Here is a 14,553-nt window from a genome sequence, read left to right on the forward strand (position 1 = left end):
AATGGAAATATGTGTGGTACGAAAAAGTTCATTCAGTCTGTTTATATGTCAGATCAGTTGGGGTTTTTTTTGGTTTGTTTGTTTGTTTGTTTGTTTTCGTCCTGGTGAAAGGTATTTGAGTTCTAGGTCTTAGCCACCCAACCCACTGCCAAAAATGAAAAGTAAAAAAACAACAACTTTGATTTGTTCAAATGCATGAACATATTATTATGCGAAAAGTAGTTGTTTGGGGTTGTGGGTGGGAGGTGGTGGGTGGGGAAGTGTTTTTTTGACAAAATGCTTGAATTATCATTCTTTGAATGGTTGCCGGAACAACCTCATGCTTGGAATTAAGGTATCATTCTTTGAATGGTTGGTAGAAGTTAGAACAACCTATTGAGATTATAAAGAGCTGTTAATTTTTAATGCAGTGTGGTCTTAGCTATCTGTCTGTTTTTCTGTCTGTTTATTTATCTATATATCTGTCTGCCTATTGACGTGTGTGTTTGTGTGTGCATGCATGCATGTGTGTTTGTGTGTGTGTGTGTGTGTGTGTGCGTGTGCAGATCAAGTACGAGTACCTGGTTGTGGCAGCAGGATTACAGCTGCACTATGAAAAGGTAAGTAGGAATAAGTTAGGTATCACTCGTTGGCCCCCCGAGTTAGTGCCTTACTTCAATTTGGTCTTGTTCATATCTGCATGTGAAAATTCTGTCTCTGTCTCTCTCCCTTGTGTGTGTGTGAACTCTCTGTCTCTCTCTCTCTCTCTGTCTTGTCTGTCTCTCATTCTCTCTCTGTCTCTCTCTTTCGCTCTCTCGTTCTGTCTGTCTGTCTGTCTCTTTCTCTCTCGTTCTCTCCCTCTCTCTCGTTCTTTCTCTCCCACATTCTCTCTCTCTCTCTCTGTGTCTCTGTCTCTCTCTGTCTCTCGTTCTCTCTTGTTCTCTCTCTCTCTTGTTCTCTCTCTCTCTCTCATGTTCTTTCTCTCTCTCTCTCTCTCTCTACATACATACGTACATGGTTCACAGAATATTAAGGACCACTTTGGAACTTACCCAGTTTTTTTTTTTTCTTTGGGACATGGTGAGAAATAATGCTGATTTATTTATTTATTTTTTTTATTTTTTTTCAAACGACGGTGTATGAATCCAGTGTAATGAGCACCACTTCTTCATGAGAGGTGCTTTCTTTCACATGCACTACCTTTTTTTTTTTCTTTTTTTTTTCAATGAAAAAAACCCACATCTATCATTTTATAAAGCCATTGAATAATTATCAATTATTGGCCTGAATTTTTTTTTTTTTTCTTTTTTTTCAAAACACATTTTCAGTCTGTTCATTGTACACGTATGTCCTAAAACAGCTATTTGTGTTTCCAGTTAAAGGCCAGTGGTAGACCAAACGTAGCCTCCTTAATTTAGACTCATTTCCTTGTTGTTGTTTCAATAACAGATTTTTTGGGGGAACATACACCTGCTTTTATGAAGTGGTACATAACTTTTTGTGAAGTCTGTATACTTTCTCAGTGATGAGGAAGATACACCTGCTTTTATGAAGTGGTACATAACTTTCTGTGAAGTCTGTATACTTTCTCAGTGATGAGAAAGATACACCTGCTTTTATGAAGTGGTACATAACTTTTTGTGAAGTCTGTATACTTTCTCAGTGATGAGGAAGATCCTAGAGGGACACTACGATCAGCTTCGGATCCACTCCACTTACGCATACCCAGATTCAAACTCTCGACTGTTGGCCGCCGTTCTTTCTCTGTCTCTGGACCTTGCAATTGGAATGAACTTCCTCTTTCGCTTCGTCAGGTCTCCACACTCAGCTCTTTCAAGTCTGGCCTTAAAACCCACCTCTTCTCCCAAAATAGCCTCCCTTCCCTGCCTCTTCCTTGTCTTTAGTTTCTCCAGTTTTAGAGTTATGCGTGCGTGAGAATGACTGGTGCGAAAGCGCTTAGATTTGTCTATGCACAAGATTCAGCGCTACCGGGTTCGAATCACGGTGACGGCGCCTGGTGGGTAAAGGGTGGAGATTTTTACGATCTCCCAGGTCAACATATGTGCAGACCTGCTTAGTGCCTGAACCCCCTTCGTGTGTATATGCAAGCAGAAGATCAAACACGCACGTTAAAGATCCTGTAATCCATGTCAGCGCTCGGTGGGTTATGGAAACAAGAACATACCCAGCATGCACACCCCCGAAAACGGAGTATGGCTGCCTACATGGCGGGGTAAAAACGGTCATACACGTAAAAGCCCACTCGTGTGCATACGAGTGAACGCAGAAGAAGAAGAAGAAGGAGCGGCAGAATATCCAATGTCACAAGTCCTCAGATTTAAGGCTCAGGGTCAAACCCACACTCTCCAACAGCCCCGCAATAAAAGGTGACACAGGAATAAAAGGTGACTCTGTGCTGAAGGTGCTGGGGGCGGGGGGGGGGGAGGTGTGGGTGTGGGGGTGAGGGGGGGGGCGGTGGTTTTCAGGTGGTGAATGGAAAAGAGTTGGTGGTGTTGGATTTGTGAAGTGGAAAAAGATTACGCACAGCATGCGGATGTAGTCGCCTGCATACTGGTGTATGCATGCACGTATGCACGTTTGCACTTTTATGAACACGCGCACGCACACATGCACGCACGCACGCACGCACGCACACACCACGAATACACACACACACACTTACATGTATATACGCATGTTTGCACATGCATGAACATGTGCATGCACACATGCATGCAAGCACACACACACACACACGCACACACACACACACACACACACACACACACACACACACACACACACACACACACATTAGGGTACAGCTTTCTCACTCGTTAGGTTCAGTTCGTTACGTTTGTCTCTGTCTTGCTCTCTTTTCCTCTCTTCGTTCTATAAATTCGTCTCTGTCTGTGGCGTGTGTTCTGTCTCTTTGTTTGAAAGTTTACTTGGAACTGTGTATGTTGCAAGTCTCTCTCTCTTTCTCTGTCTCAGCTGTGATGTGTTGGTTCATGTCGCTGTGATGTGTTGGTTCATCGCATGTTGCTGCGATGTGTTGGTTCGTGTCGCTGTGATGTGTTGGTTCATGTCGCTGCGATGTGTTGGTTCATGTCACTGTGATGTGTCGCTGCGATGTGTTGGTTCATGTTGCTGTGATGTGTTGGTTCGTGTCGCTGTGATGGGTTGGTTCATGGCATGTCGCTGTGGTGTGTTGGTGCGTGTCAATGTGATGTGTTGGTTCATGTCACTGTGATGTGTTGGTTCGTTTTAATGTGATGTGTTGGTTCATGTCACTGTGATGTGTTGGTTCGTGTCGCTGCGATGTGTTGGTTCATGTCGCTGTGATGTGTTGGTTCATGGCATGTCGCTGTGGTGTGTTGGTGCGTGTCAATGTGATGTGTTGGTTCATGTCGCTGTGATGTGTTGGTTCATGGCATGTCGCTGTGGTGTGTTGGTTCGTGTCAATGTGATGTGTTGGTTCATGTCGCTGTGATGTGTTGGTTCGTGTCGCTGTGATGTGTTGGTTCATGTCGCTGTGATGTGTTGGTTCGTGTCGCTGCGATGTGTTGGTTCATGTCGCTGTGATGTGTTGGTTCGTGTCGCTGCGATGTGTCGCTGTGATGTGTTGGTTCATGTCGCTGTGATGTGTTGGTTCATGTCGCTGTGATGTGTTGGTTCATGGCATGTCGCTGTGATGTGTTGGTTCATGTCGCTGTGATGTGTTGGTTCGTGTCGCTGTGATGTGTTGGTTCATGGCATGTCGCTGTGGTGTGTTGGTGCGTGTCAATGTGATGTGTTGGTTCTCTGATCTGTGTGTCTTGTTCTCTTTCCTTTATCGCCCTGGCCAACCCCTGTTTCAACAGCAGTGGCTGTGTTTGCCTGTGTTCAGACCCCTGAGGCCTGTGTGCATGGGGGCCAGAAGACTGTACCTGTGTGTTGTGTCACAGGCAGCAGACCGCATGCTGCTTCTTCTTCTTCTGCTGCGTTCGTGGGCTGCAACTCCCATGTTCACTCGTACGCACACGAGTGGGCTTTTACGTGCATGACCGTTTTTACCCAGCCATGTAGGCAGCCATACTCCGTTTTCGGGGGTGTGCATGCTGGGTATGTTCTTTGTTTCCATAACCCACCGAACGCTGACATGGATTACAGGATCTTTAACGCGCGTATTTGATCTTCTGCTTGCATATGCACACGAAGGGGGTTCAGGCACTAGCAGGTCTGCACATATGTTGACCTGGGAGATAGTAAAAATCTCCACCCTTTACCCACCAGGCGCCGTCACCGTGATTCGAACCCGGGACCCTCAGATTGACAGTCCAACGCTTTAACCACTCGGCTATTGCGCCCGTCACCCCATGTTTCATGTCCAGTGGGTGCTTTTTTTTTTTTTTAGACGACGTGAGTTAGCAGTGAACAGAAATGCTCATGCGGAAGTTAACGCGCTCGTGGCAGTAAGCTGTGCGTTTTGTTGGCTGCCCCCGGTCTTTATCTCTGTTGCAAGTTTGGCTTACATGTAGGTGGGTCACACACACATGCATGCTCTCATGCACACATGCGCACACCCACAAGTACTCATGCACGCACATGCACACCCAGCCACCCACCTGCTCATCCACACACACACACACACACACAATGAAATCTGCTCACATGCAGAAATACTACAGTTTGAACTGTCTGCAGACGGGCGCAATAGCCGAGTGGTTAAAGCGTTGGACTGTCAATCTGAGGGTCCCGGGTTCGAATCACGGTGACGGCGCCTGGTGGGTAAAGGGTGGAGATTTTTACAATCTCCCAGGTCAACATATGTGCAGACCTGCTAGTGCCTGAACCCCCTTCGTGTGTATATGCAAGCAGAAGATCAAATACGCACGTTAAAGATCCTGTAGTCCATGTCAGCGTTCGGTGGGTTATGGAAACAAAGAACATACCCAGCATGCACCCCCCCGAAAACGGAGTATGGCTGCCTACATGGCGGGGTAAAGAACGGTCATACACGTAAAAGCCCACTCGTGTGCCTACGAGTGAACGCAGAAGAAGAAAGAGAAGAAGAACTGTCTGCATTCTCTCTAAACATTTGCACGCGCACACAGAGGCCCTTGACAGAGGAGGAGTGGGGTGCAGGGGGGATGTGGGGGGCGGGGGTGGGGGGGATGGAAAATAAGCACCCAAACTTGCAATGAGTTTTTCTGTTCGTGGAAAAAAAAACAACCAACTTGCCCCCCCCCCCACCCCCACCCCAAAATTTGTTGTTTTTTTGTGGAGTGATGGCCTAGAGGTAACGCGTCCGCCTAGGAAGCGAGAGAATCTGAGCGCGCTGATTCGAATCACAGCTCAGCCGCCGATATTTTCTCCCCCTCCCCTAGACCTTGAGTGGTGGTCTGGACGCTAGTCATTCAGATGAGACGATAAACCGAGGTCCCGTGTGCAGCATGCTCTTAGCGCACGTAAAAGAACCCACGGCAACAAAAGGGTTGTTCCTGACAAAACTCTGTAGAAAAATCCACTTCGATAGGAGAAACAAATAAAACTGCACGCAGGAAAAATACAAAAAAAAAAAGGGTGGCACTGTAGTGTAGCGATGTGCTCTCCCTGGGGAGAGCAGCCTGAATTTCACACAGAGAAATCTGTTGTCATAAAAAGAAATACAAATACAAATAGTAGAGGGAAGGAAAAGAAAAAACCCAACTTGCCATGAGTCCTTTTTTTTTTTTTTTTCCTTGTTGTATTTTTTAGAATAATAGAACTACCTGTCACAGTATGTAGGGGACTGCTGTGGGGGTGAAGGGTTGTGTGTTGACTATCAGTGTGTGTGTGTGTGTGTGTGTGTTTACTGTTTGTGTGTCTGTATGTTTGCCCATTTTCGCAACAACAGCAGTTTCAGTTTCAGTAGCTCAAGGAGGCGTCACTGCGTTCGGACAAAACCATATACACTACACCACATCTGCCAAGCCAAGCAGATGCCTGACCAGCAGCGTAACCCAACGCGCTTAGTCATGCCTTGAAAAAAAACAAAAACAAAAACAAAACAAAAAAAACAAAACAAAAAAAAAACCGGAATAAATAATAGATAAGCTTGCATAAATAAATAAATAAATAAATAATAATTATAATATAGAAAAAGGTAGTAGTAATAATATTAGTAATACTAACAGCAACTAAAAAAAAGCACCCCAAGAACCCCCTTGCTAAATTAAATAAAAGAACAGACCAGGCTAGCTACATATAAAATCTCGTTGATCATTATTCTTTTCATTAGTATTGTCATAATGATGTTCGTAAATAGCCAAAATAAATTTTTTGTTTTGTTTCGGGGGTGGGGTTGTTTTTTTGTTTTTTAATAAATGTTTATAATTTCCTATGAACAAAAAAAAAAAGTATTATGATCATTTCTGAAAAAAAACCCAAAACGAACAACAATGTACAATAATTCATAATATTGTTTGCAAAGTATTACTTATATTTATGTAAAATTGAGGACAGCTTTCCACAGATATCAGTTGTTTTTTTTAAACAAATTAAAAACTCAATATAGAATTGAAGAATATAATGCATATACTAACTTTAACCATGCCATTTTCTCTGCCAGATGGCTACCTTATTTACAAATTATTGATCACAAATGATTAGTAACCTGTTCACAATTAACGAAAATTAGCCACCCATGTTTATTTTCTTTTTATTGATATTCATAAGAAATGATTGTGATGTTCACTTACTGCGAACATACTCTAAGATACTTGACAGTTGGTATTCCTTGACAGCTTGTGTAAGATCTTAACTCTCTCCATACGAACGGTGAAAGAGACGACGTTAACAGCGTTTCACCCCAATTACCATCATCAAAATATTGCAAGCGGAAGGCTCTTATACTGAAGAGGTGAATGTTGACAAAGAATACCACAATTCTGACGACGGAAGCTAAAGGTTGGGTCATTCAGACACCCACTGGACATCCGAGGGTTCTGTGTGGAGGAGAAGAGAGGACTGGCCGTACTGAGTGAGTTAAGAAATGAATGATAATACTCCATAACGATAACCAACCTATGTATAATCCAGCTGCTTGGCTGTTTCTGTCAATCAGTCTATTTATGTTGTTTTTTTTTTCTGTTTTATTTTTCTTTATAAATGTCCATTAAGATGTTGTTGTAAAATGTCAACCTATCAAAATGGAATTTTTAAAAAAATGTTTAAAAACAAACAAACAAACAAAAAACAACAACACGGGACTCCAGGATTCACCTTTTCGTCATTCCACTTCATCCCTGTCTGTTCCAAACTCCCTCACTCCCACTCCTTTCCCCGACCCCCATATTTTCCAACGCCCTCGCCCACAGTCCCTCCACCCGTTTCCACCCTCTCCGATTCTGCGGGCGTACGACTAAAGCCAGTTCAGTGATGCTGTCCTTCAACAGATGAACTTGATTTAGGTTCAAGTGAACTGACTTTTTTTTTCCCACGTAGATCTGTGCTGCCGTTACTAGGGGCTTACTGTGTCGTCGTCATGCTGCTACCAAAGAGTGTTGCTGTAGTTAAGTGTTTAATTTGTGTCTGGACCAGGATATTCAGAGTGTACAACAGTAAAGAATTGAGCTGAAAAAAAACAACAAAAAACAAAAACAACAACATACAACCAACAGGTGAATGGTCTGGTGAAGGCCTTGCAGTCTGACCCCAGCGTGGTCTCCAACTACCTTACTTTGTACTAGCAGGTTTTTATTTATTTTTCATATTTATTAGTTATTTATTTATTGGATTTTTTTTTTATTGTTGTTGTTGTATTTTACAATGTGATTAACTACAAGCTTTCTTTTCCAATAATGTACAGTTCAGTTCAGTGGTTCCTACTCCTGCTACTGCTCCTCTGTGTGTGTGTGTGTGTGTTACAAACACACACACACACACACACACACACACACACACACACACACACACACACACACACACACACACACACACATGCGCGCACACAAACACACACACACACACACACACACACACAGTTTCAGTAGCTCAAGGAGGCGTCACTGCGTTCGGACAAATCCATATACGCTACACCACATCTGCCAAGCAGATGCCTGACCAGCAGCGTAACCCAACGCGCTTAGTCAGGCCTTGAGGGGAAAAAAAGAAAAAAGAAAAAAGGTGAATAAATAATAGATAAGCTTACACAATAATGTAGAAGTGGTTTACTCATTGCTCCTTTATTATGATATTACAATGCTACCACTCGCTTTCGCCTCATCCTTGATGCCATTACTGTAATAGTTGACATAACTGATGTTATTGCTATGTTACAACTGGTCTCTTTATTATTAATGTCATCTTAAATCATCATCACTACTGCAATCAGTAATGTGTAAACATTGATTGATTGAATGATTGGACTTTTTTTTCTTTTTTGTATTTGTTGATGTTGTCTTTTTATATCACTTTTATTTTGTTTTGTCTTTCTCTTTCTAGTGGATGCGACTGTTTGTTTTATATTGTTTGTTTCATACTCTCCTCTGTATTGTATGCATGTCTTTGCAAAAAAAAATTTTTAAGTTAAAACCACAAAAAAAAAATGTTTATAATTTCCTTGGGGGGGGGGGGGGGGGGGGGAAGAGAATTATTATCATCATTTCGGAAAAATAAAACCGAACAACAACAGCAACAAACGATGTACAACCAACAGGTGAAGGGGCTGGTGGAGGCCCTGCGGTCTGACCCCCGCGTGGTCTCCAACTACCACCCGCAGTACGTGACGCGCACCTTCCCGGCCCTGCAGTCCGTGCAGCGGGGCAACGCCATCTTCACCTTCCCCAACACCCCCATCAAGTGTGCCGGGGCCCCCCAGAAGATCATGTACCTGGCCGAGGAGATTTTCAGAAACGTCAGTGTGTGTGATCAGAGAGAGAGAGAGAGAGAGAGAGAGAGAGCCAGGAAGGGGATGTGTGTGGGAGGTAGGGGTTGTGTGTGTGTGTTTGGGGCTGGGGGTGGTGGTGGTGAGGGTGATGAAGGTACCTGGCTATGGAGATTTTCAGAAACGTCAGTGTGTGTGATGAGAGAGAGAGAGAGAGCGAAAGAGAGCCAGGAAGGGGAGGGGGGGTGGTGGTGGTAGGGGTTGTGTGTGTGTGTGTGCGGGGGTGGGGTTGGGGGGGGGCTGGTGGTGGTGGTGAGGGTGATGAAGGTACCTGGCTGTGGAGATTTTCAGAAACGTCAGTGTGTGTGATGAGAGAGAGAGAGAGAGAGAGGAAGGGGAGGGAGGTGGGTGGGGTGTGGAGGTTGTGTGTGTGTGTGTGTGTGTTTGGGGCTGCTGCTGGTGGTGGTGGTGGTGTTGGTGGTGGTGAGGGTGATGAAGGTACCTGGCCGAGGAGATTTTCAGAAACGTCAGTGTGTGTGATGAGAGAGAGAGAGAGGAAGGGGAGGGAGGTGGGTGGGGTGTGGGGTTTGTGTGTGTGTGTGTGTTTGGGGCTGGTGGTGGTGGTGGTGAGGGTGATGAAGGTGCCTGGCCGAGGAGATTTTCAGAAACTGAGGAGATTTTCAGAAACGTCAGTGTGTGTGATGAGAGAGAGAGAGCGAGCGAAAGAGAGCCAGGAAGGGGAGGGAGGTAGGTGGGGGGTAGGGGTTGTGTGTGTGTGTGTTTGGGGCTGGGGGTGGTGTTGGTGGTGGTGAGGGTGATGAAGGTACCTGGCCGTGGAGATTTTCAGAAACGTCAGTGTGTGTGATGAGAGAGAGAGAGCGAGCGAAAGAGAGCCAGGAAGGGGAGGGAGGTAGGTGGGGGGTAGGGGTTGTGTGTGTGTGTGTTTGGGGCTGGGGGTGGTGTTGGTGGTGGTGAGGGTGATGAAGGTACCTGGCCGTGGAGATTTTCAGAAACGTCAGTGTGTGTGATGAGAGAGAGCGAAAGAGAGCCAGGAAGGGGAGAGGTGGTGGTGGTAAGGGTTGTGTGTGTGTGTGTGCGGGGGGGGGGGGGGGGGGGGCCTGGTGGTGGTGGTGGTGGTGGTGAGGGTGATGAAGGTACCTGGCTGAGGAGATTTTCAGAAACATCAGTGTGTGTGATGAGAGAGAGAGAGAGAGAGAGGAAGGGGAGGGAGGTGGGTGGGGTGTGGAGGTTGTGTATGTGTGTGTTTGGGGCTGGTGGTGGTGGTGGTGGTGAGGGTGATGAAGGTACCTGGCCGAGGAGATTTTCAGAAACGTCAGTGTGTGTGATGAGAGAGAGAGAGAGGAAGGGGAGGGAGGTGGGTGGGGTGTGGGGTTTGTGTGTGTGTGTGTGTTTGGGGCTGGTGGTGGTGGTGGTGATGAGGGTGATGAAGGTACCTGGCTGAGGAGATTTTCAGAAACGTCAGTGTGTGTGATGAGAGAGAGAGAGAGAGAGAGGAAGGGGAGGGAGGTGGGTGGGGTGTGGAGGTTGTGTGTGTGTGTGTTTGGGGCTGGTGGTGGTGGTGGTGGTGGTGGTGAGGGTGATGAAGGTACCTGGCTGAGGAGATTTTCAGAAACGTCAGTGTGTGTGATGAGAGAGAGAGAGAGAGAGGAAGGGGAGGGAGGTGGGTGGGGTGTGGAGGTTGTGTGTGTGTGTGTGTGTGTTTGGGGCTGCTGGTGGTGGTGGTGGTGGTGGTGGTGGTGGTGAGGGTGATGAAGGTACCTGGTTGTGGAGATTTTCAGAAAGGTCAGTGTGTGATCAGAGAGAGAGAGAGGGGGAAGGGAGGTGGGAGGGGGTTAGGGGGTGGGGGGGTAGGGGGGGGGGGCTGGTGGTGGTGGTGATGATGATGAAGGTACCTGGCTGTGGAGATTTTCAGAAACGTCAGTGTGTGTGATGAGAGAGAGAGAGGGGGAAGGGAGGTGGGAGGGGGTTAGGGGTTGTGTGTGTGTGTGTGTGTTTGGTGGTGGTGGTGGTGGTGAGGGTGATGAAGGTACCTGGCCGAGGAGATTTTCAGAAACGTCAGTGTGTGTGATGAGAGAGAGAGAGAGAGAGAGAGAGCGAAAGAGAGCCAGGAAGGGGAGGGAGGTGGGTGGGGGGTAGGGGTTGTGTGTGTGGGGGGGGGGCTGGTGGTGGTGGTGGTGGTGAGGGTGATGAAGGTACCTGGCCGAGGAGATTTTCAGAAACGTCAGTGTGTGTGATGAGAGAGAGAGAGAGAGGAAGGGGAGGTGTGTGGGAGGTAGGGGTTGTGTGTGTGTGTTTGGGGCTGGGGGTGGTGGTGGTGATGATGATGAGGGTGATGAAGGTACCTCGCCGAGGAGATTTTCAGAAACGTCAGTGTGTGTGATGAGAGAGAGAGCCAGGAAGGGGAGGCGGGTGGGTCGGGGGTAGGGGTTGTGTGTGTGTGTGTGTGTGTTTGGGGCTGGGGGTGGTGGTGGTGGTGGTGGTGGTGAGGGTGGTGACGTTGATGAAGGTACCTGGTTGTGGAGATTTTCAGAAAGGTCAGTGTGTGATCAGAGAGAGAGAGGGGAGGGAGGTGGGTGGGGGTTGGGTGTGTGTGTGTGTGTGTGTGTGTTTGGGGCTGCTGGTGGTGGTGGTGGTGGTGGTGAGGGTGATGAAGGTACCTGGCCAAGGAGATTTTCAGAAACGTCAGTGTGTGTGATGAGAGAGAGAGAGAGAGAGCCAGGAAGGGGAGGTGTGTGGGAGGTAGGGGTTGTGTGTGTGTGTTTGGGGCTGGGGGTGGTGGTGGTGATGATGATGAGGGTGATGAAGGTACCTCGCCGAGGAGATTTTCAGAAACGTCAGTGTGTGTGATGAGAGAGAGAGAGAGGGGAGGGAGGTGTGTGTTTGGGGGTGGTGGTGAGGTCGATGAAGGTACCTGGCCGAGGAGATTTTCAGAAACGTCAGTGTGTGTGATGAGAGAGAGAGAGAGCCAGGAAGGGGAGGCGGGTGGGTCGGGGGTAGGGGTTGTGTGTGTGTGTGTGTGTGTTTGGGGCTGGGGGTGGTGGTGGTGGTGGTGGTGGTGGTGAGGGTGGTGAGGGTGATGAAGGTACCTGGTTGTGGAGATTTTCAGAAAGGTCAGTGTGTGTGATGAGAGAGAGAGAGAGAGAGGAAGGGGAGGGAGGTGGGTGGGGTGTGGAGGTTGTGTGTGTGTGTGTTTGGGGCTGGTGGTGGTGGTGGTGGTGGTGGTGAGGGTGATGAAGGTACCTGGCCGAGGAGATTTTCAGAAACGTCAGTGTGTGTGATGAGAGAGAGAGAGAGAGCGAAAGAGAGCCAGGAAGGGGAGGGGGGGTGGTGGTGGTAGGGGTTGTGTGTGTGTGTGTGCGGGGGTGGGGTTGGGGGGGGGGCTGGTGGTGGTGGTGAGGGTGATGAAGGTACCTGGCTGTGGAGATTTTCAGAAACGTCAGTGTGTGTGATGAGAGAGAGAGAGAGAGAGAGAGCCAGGTGTGTGTGGGGGGGGCTGGTGGTGGTGGTGGTGGTGAGGGTGATGAAGGTACCTGGCCGAGGAGATTTTCAGAAACGTCAGTGTGTGTGATGAGAGAGAGAGAGAGAGAGGGAGAGCAAAAGAGAGCCAGGAAGGGGAGGGAGGTGGGTGGGGGGTAGGGGTTGTGTGTGTGTGTGTGTGTTTGGGGCTGGTGGTGGTGTTGGTGATGGTGAGGGTGATGAAGGTACCTGGCTATGGAGATTTTCAGAAACATCAGTGTGTGTGATGAGAGAGAGTGAGAGGGGAGGGAGGTGTGTGTGTGTGTGTTTGGGGCTGGTGGTGGTGGTGGTGGTGGTGAGGGTGATGAAGGTACCTGGCCGAGGAGATTTTCAGAAACGTCAGTGTGTGTGATGAGAGAGAGAGAGAGGAAGGGGAGGGAGGTGGGTGGGGGGTAGGGGTTGTGTGTGTGTGTGTGTGTGTTTGGGGCAGGTGGTGGTGGTGGTGGTGGTGGTGAGGGTGATGAAGGTACCTGGCCGAGGAGATTTTCAGAAACGTCAGTGTGTGTGATGAGAGAGAGATAGAGAGGGAGGGGAGAGAGGTGGGTGGGGTGTGGAGGTTGTGTGTGTGTGTGTTGGGGGCTGGTGGTGGTGGTGGTGGTGGTGGTGAGAGTGATGAAGGTACCTGGCCGTGGAGATTTTCAGAAACATCAGTGTGTGTGATCAGTGAGAGAGAGAGAGAGAGAGCGCGAAAGAGAGCCAGGAAGGGGAGGCGGATGGGTCGGGGGGTAGGGGTTGTGTGTGTGTGTGTGTTTGGGGCTGGTGGTGGTGGTGGTGGTGAGGGTGAGGGTGATGAAGGTACCTGGCCGAGGAGATTTTCAGAAACGTCAGTGTGTGTGATGAGAGAGAGAGAGGGGGAAGGGAGGTGGGAGGGGGGAGGGGGTTAGGGGTTGTGGGGGTGGGGGGGTAGGGGGGGGGGCTGGTGGTGGTGGTGATGATGAGGATGATGAAGGTACCTGGCCGAGGAGATTTTCAGAAACGTCAGTGTGTGTGATGAGAGAGAGGGTGGGGGAGGGAGGTGGGTGGGGGGTAGGGGTTGTGTGTGTGTGTGTGTGTTTGGGGCTGGTGGTGGTGGTGGTGGTGAAGGTACCTGGCCGAGGAGATTTTCAGAAACGTCAGTGTGTGTGATGAGAGAGAGAGAGAGGAAGGGGAGGGAGGTGGGTGGGGTGTGGAGGTTGTGTGTGTGTGTGTTTGGGGCTGGTGGTGGTGGTGGTGATGAGGGTGATGAAGGTACCTGGCCGTGGAGATTTTCAGAAACGTCAGTGTGTGATGAGAGAGAGAGAGAGGAAGGGGAGGGAGGTGGGTGGGGGGTAGGGGTTGTGTGTGTGTGTGTGTGTTTGGGGCTGGTGGTGGTGGTGGTGGTGAAGGTACCTGGCCGAGGAGATTTTCAGAAACGTCAGTGTGTGTGATGAGAGAGAGAGAGAGGGGAGGGAGGTGGGTGGGGGGTAGGGGTTGTGTGTGTGTGTTTGGGGCTGCTGGTGGTGGTGGTGGTGATGATGAGGGTGATGCAGGTACCTGGGGGGGAGGAGTAGAGGGGGGGTGGGGTTGTGGTGGTGGTGAGGGGATCTGGCCGAGGAGATGCTCAGAAAAACGTCAGTGTGAGAGAGCCAGGGAGGCATGGGTGGGTTGGGGAGGGGTGGGGGGGGTGGGTGGCGGTGGTTGTGTGTGTTTGGGGGGGGGGGGGGGGGTCGTGGTGGTGGTGAAGCTACCTGGTTGAGGAGCTGTTCAGAAATGTCAGTGTGTGTGAGTTGGGGGGGCTGGGGGCGGGGAGGCGGTTCTGTGTTGTGTTTGGTGTGGGTGAGAGTACCTGGCTGAGGATGTGTTCAGAAATGTCAGTGTGAGAGAGATAGGGCCAGGAGTTCAGGGTGGGGGAAGGCAGGGGGTGGGGGGTGGGGGGAATTGTGTGTTTGGGGTGGGGGCAGTTGTGTGTGTTTGGGGTGGTGGTGGATGTGAGGGTAACTGGCAGAGGAGATGTTCAGAAACGCCAGTGTGAAAGAGCCAAGGGTGTGTGTGTGGGGGTGGGGTTGGGGGGGGTAGGGGGTCATGGTGGTGGGTGGTAGTGAGGGTACCAGGCCGAGGAGATGGTGTCGGAAATGTCAGTGTGTGAGATCCAGGGGGTGGGCGGGGAGAGGGGGGGAGCGGTTGTGTGTGTGTGTGTGTGTGTGTGTGGTGGGAGCGGTGAAGGTGAGGGT

At 49.1% G+C, this 14,553-nt stretch overlaps 1 protein-coding gene across 2 annotated transcripts in view; it reads left to right on the forward strand.

Moving 5' to 3' along the window:
* Positions 1–14,553, forward strand: part of LOC143278138 (sulfide:quinone oxidoreductase, mitochondrial-like) — a 61,967-nt gene that overhangs the window by 20,085 nt on the left and 27,329 nt on the right. The window contains exons 3-5 of one of the 2 annotated variants that reach the window (XM_076583171.1): positions 546–599; positions 8,660–8,829; positions 10,434–10,461. In XM_076583171.1, coding sequence (XP_076439286.1) covers positions 546–599; positions 8,660–8,829; positions 10,434–10,461 — 252 coding nt within the window. Of the gene's footprint in view, positions 1–545; positions 600–8,659; positions 8,858–10,433; positions 10,462–14,553 lie in introns of both variants that reach the window. The other variant, XM_076583170.1, reaches the window with a different exon arrangement.

The sequence above is a fragment of the Babylonia areolata genome, chromosome 35, assembly GCF_041734735.1.
Source record: "Babylonia areolata isolate BAREFJ2019XMU chromosome 35, ASM4173473v1, whole genome shotgun sequence".
In the NCBI taxonomy this organism is placed as follows: Eukaryota; Metazoa; Mollusca; class Gastropoda; order Neogastropoda; family Buccinidae; genus Babylonia; species Babylonia areolata.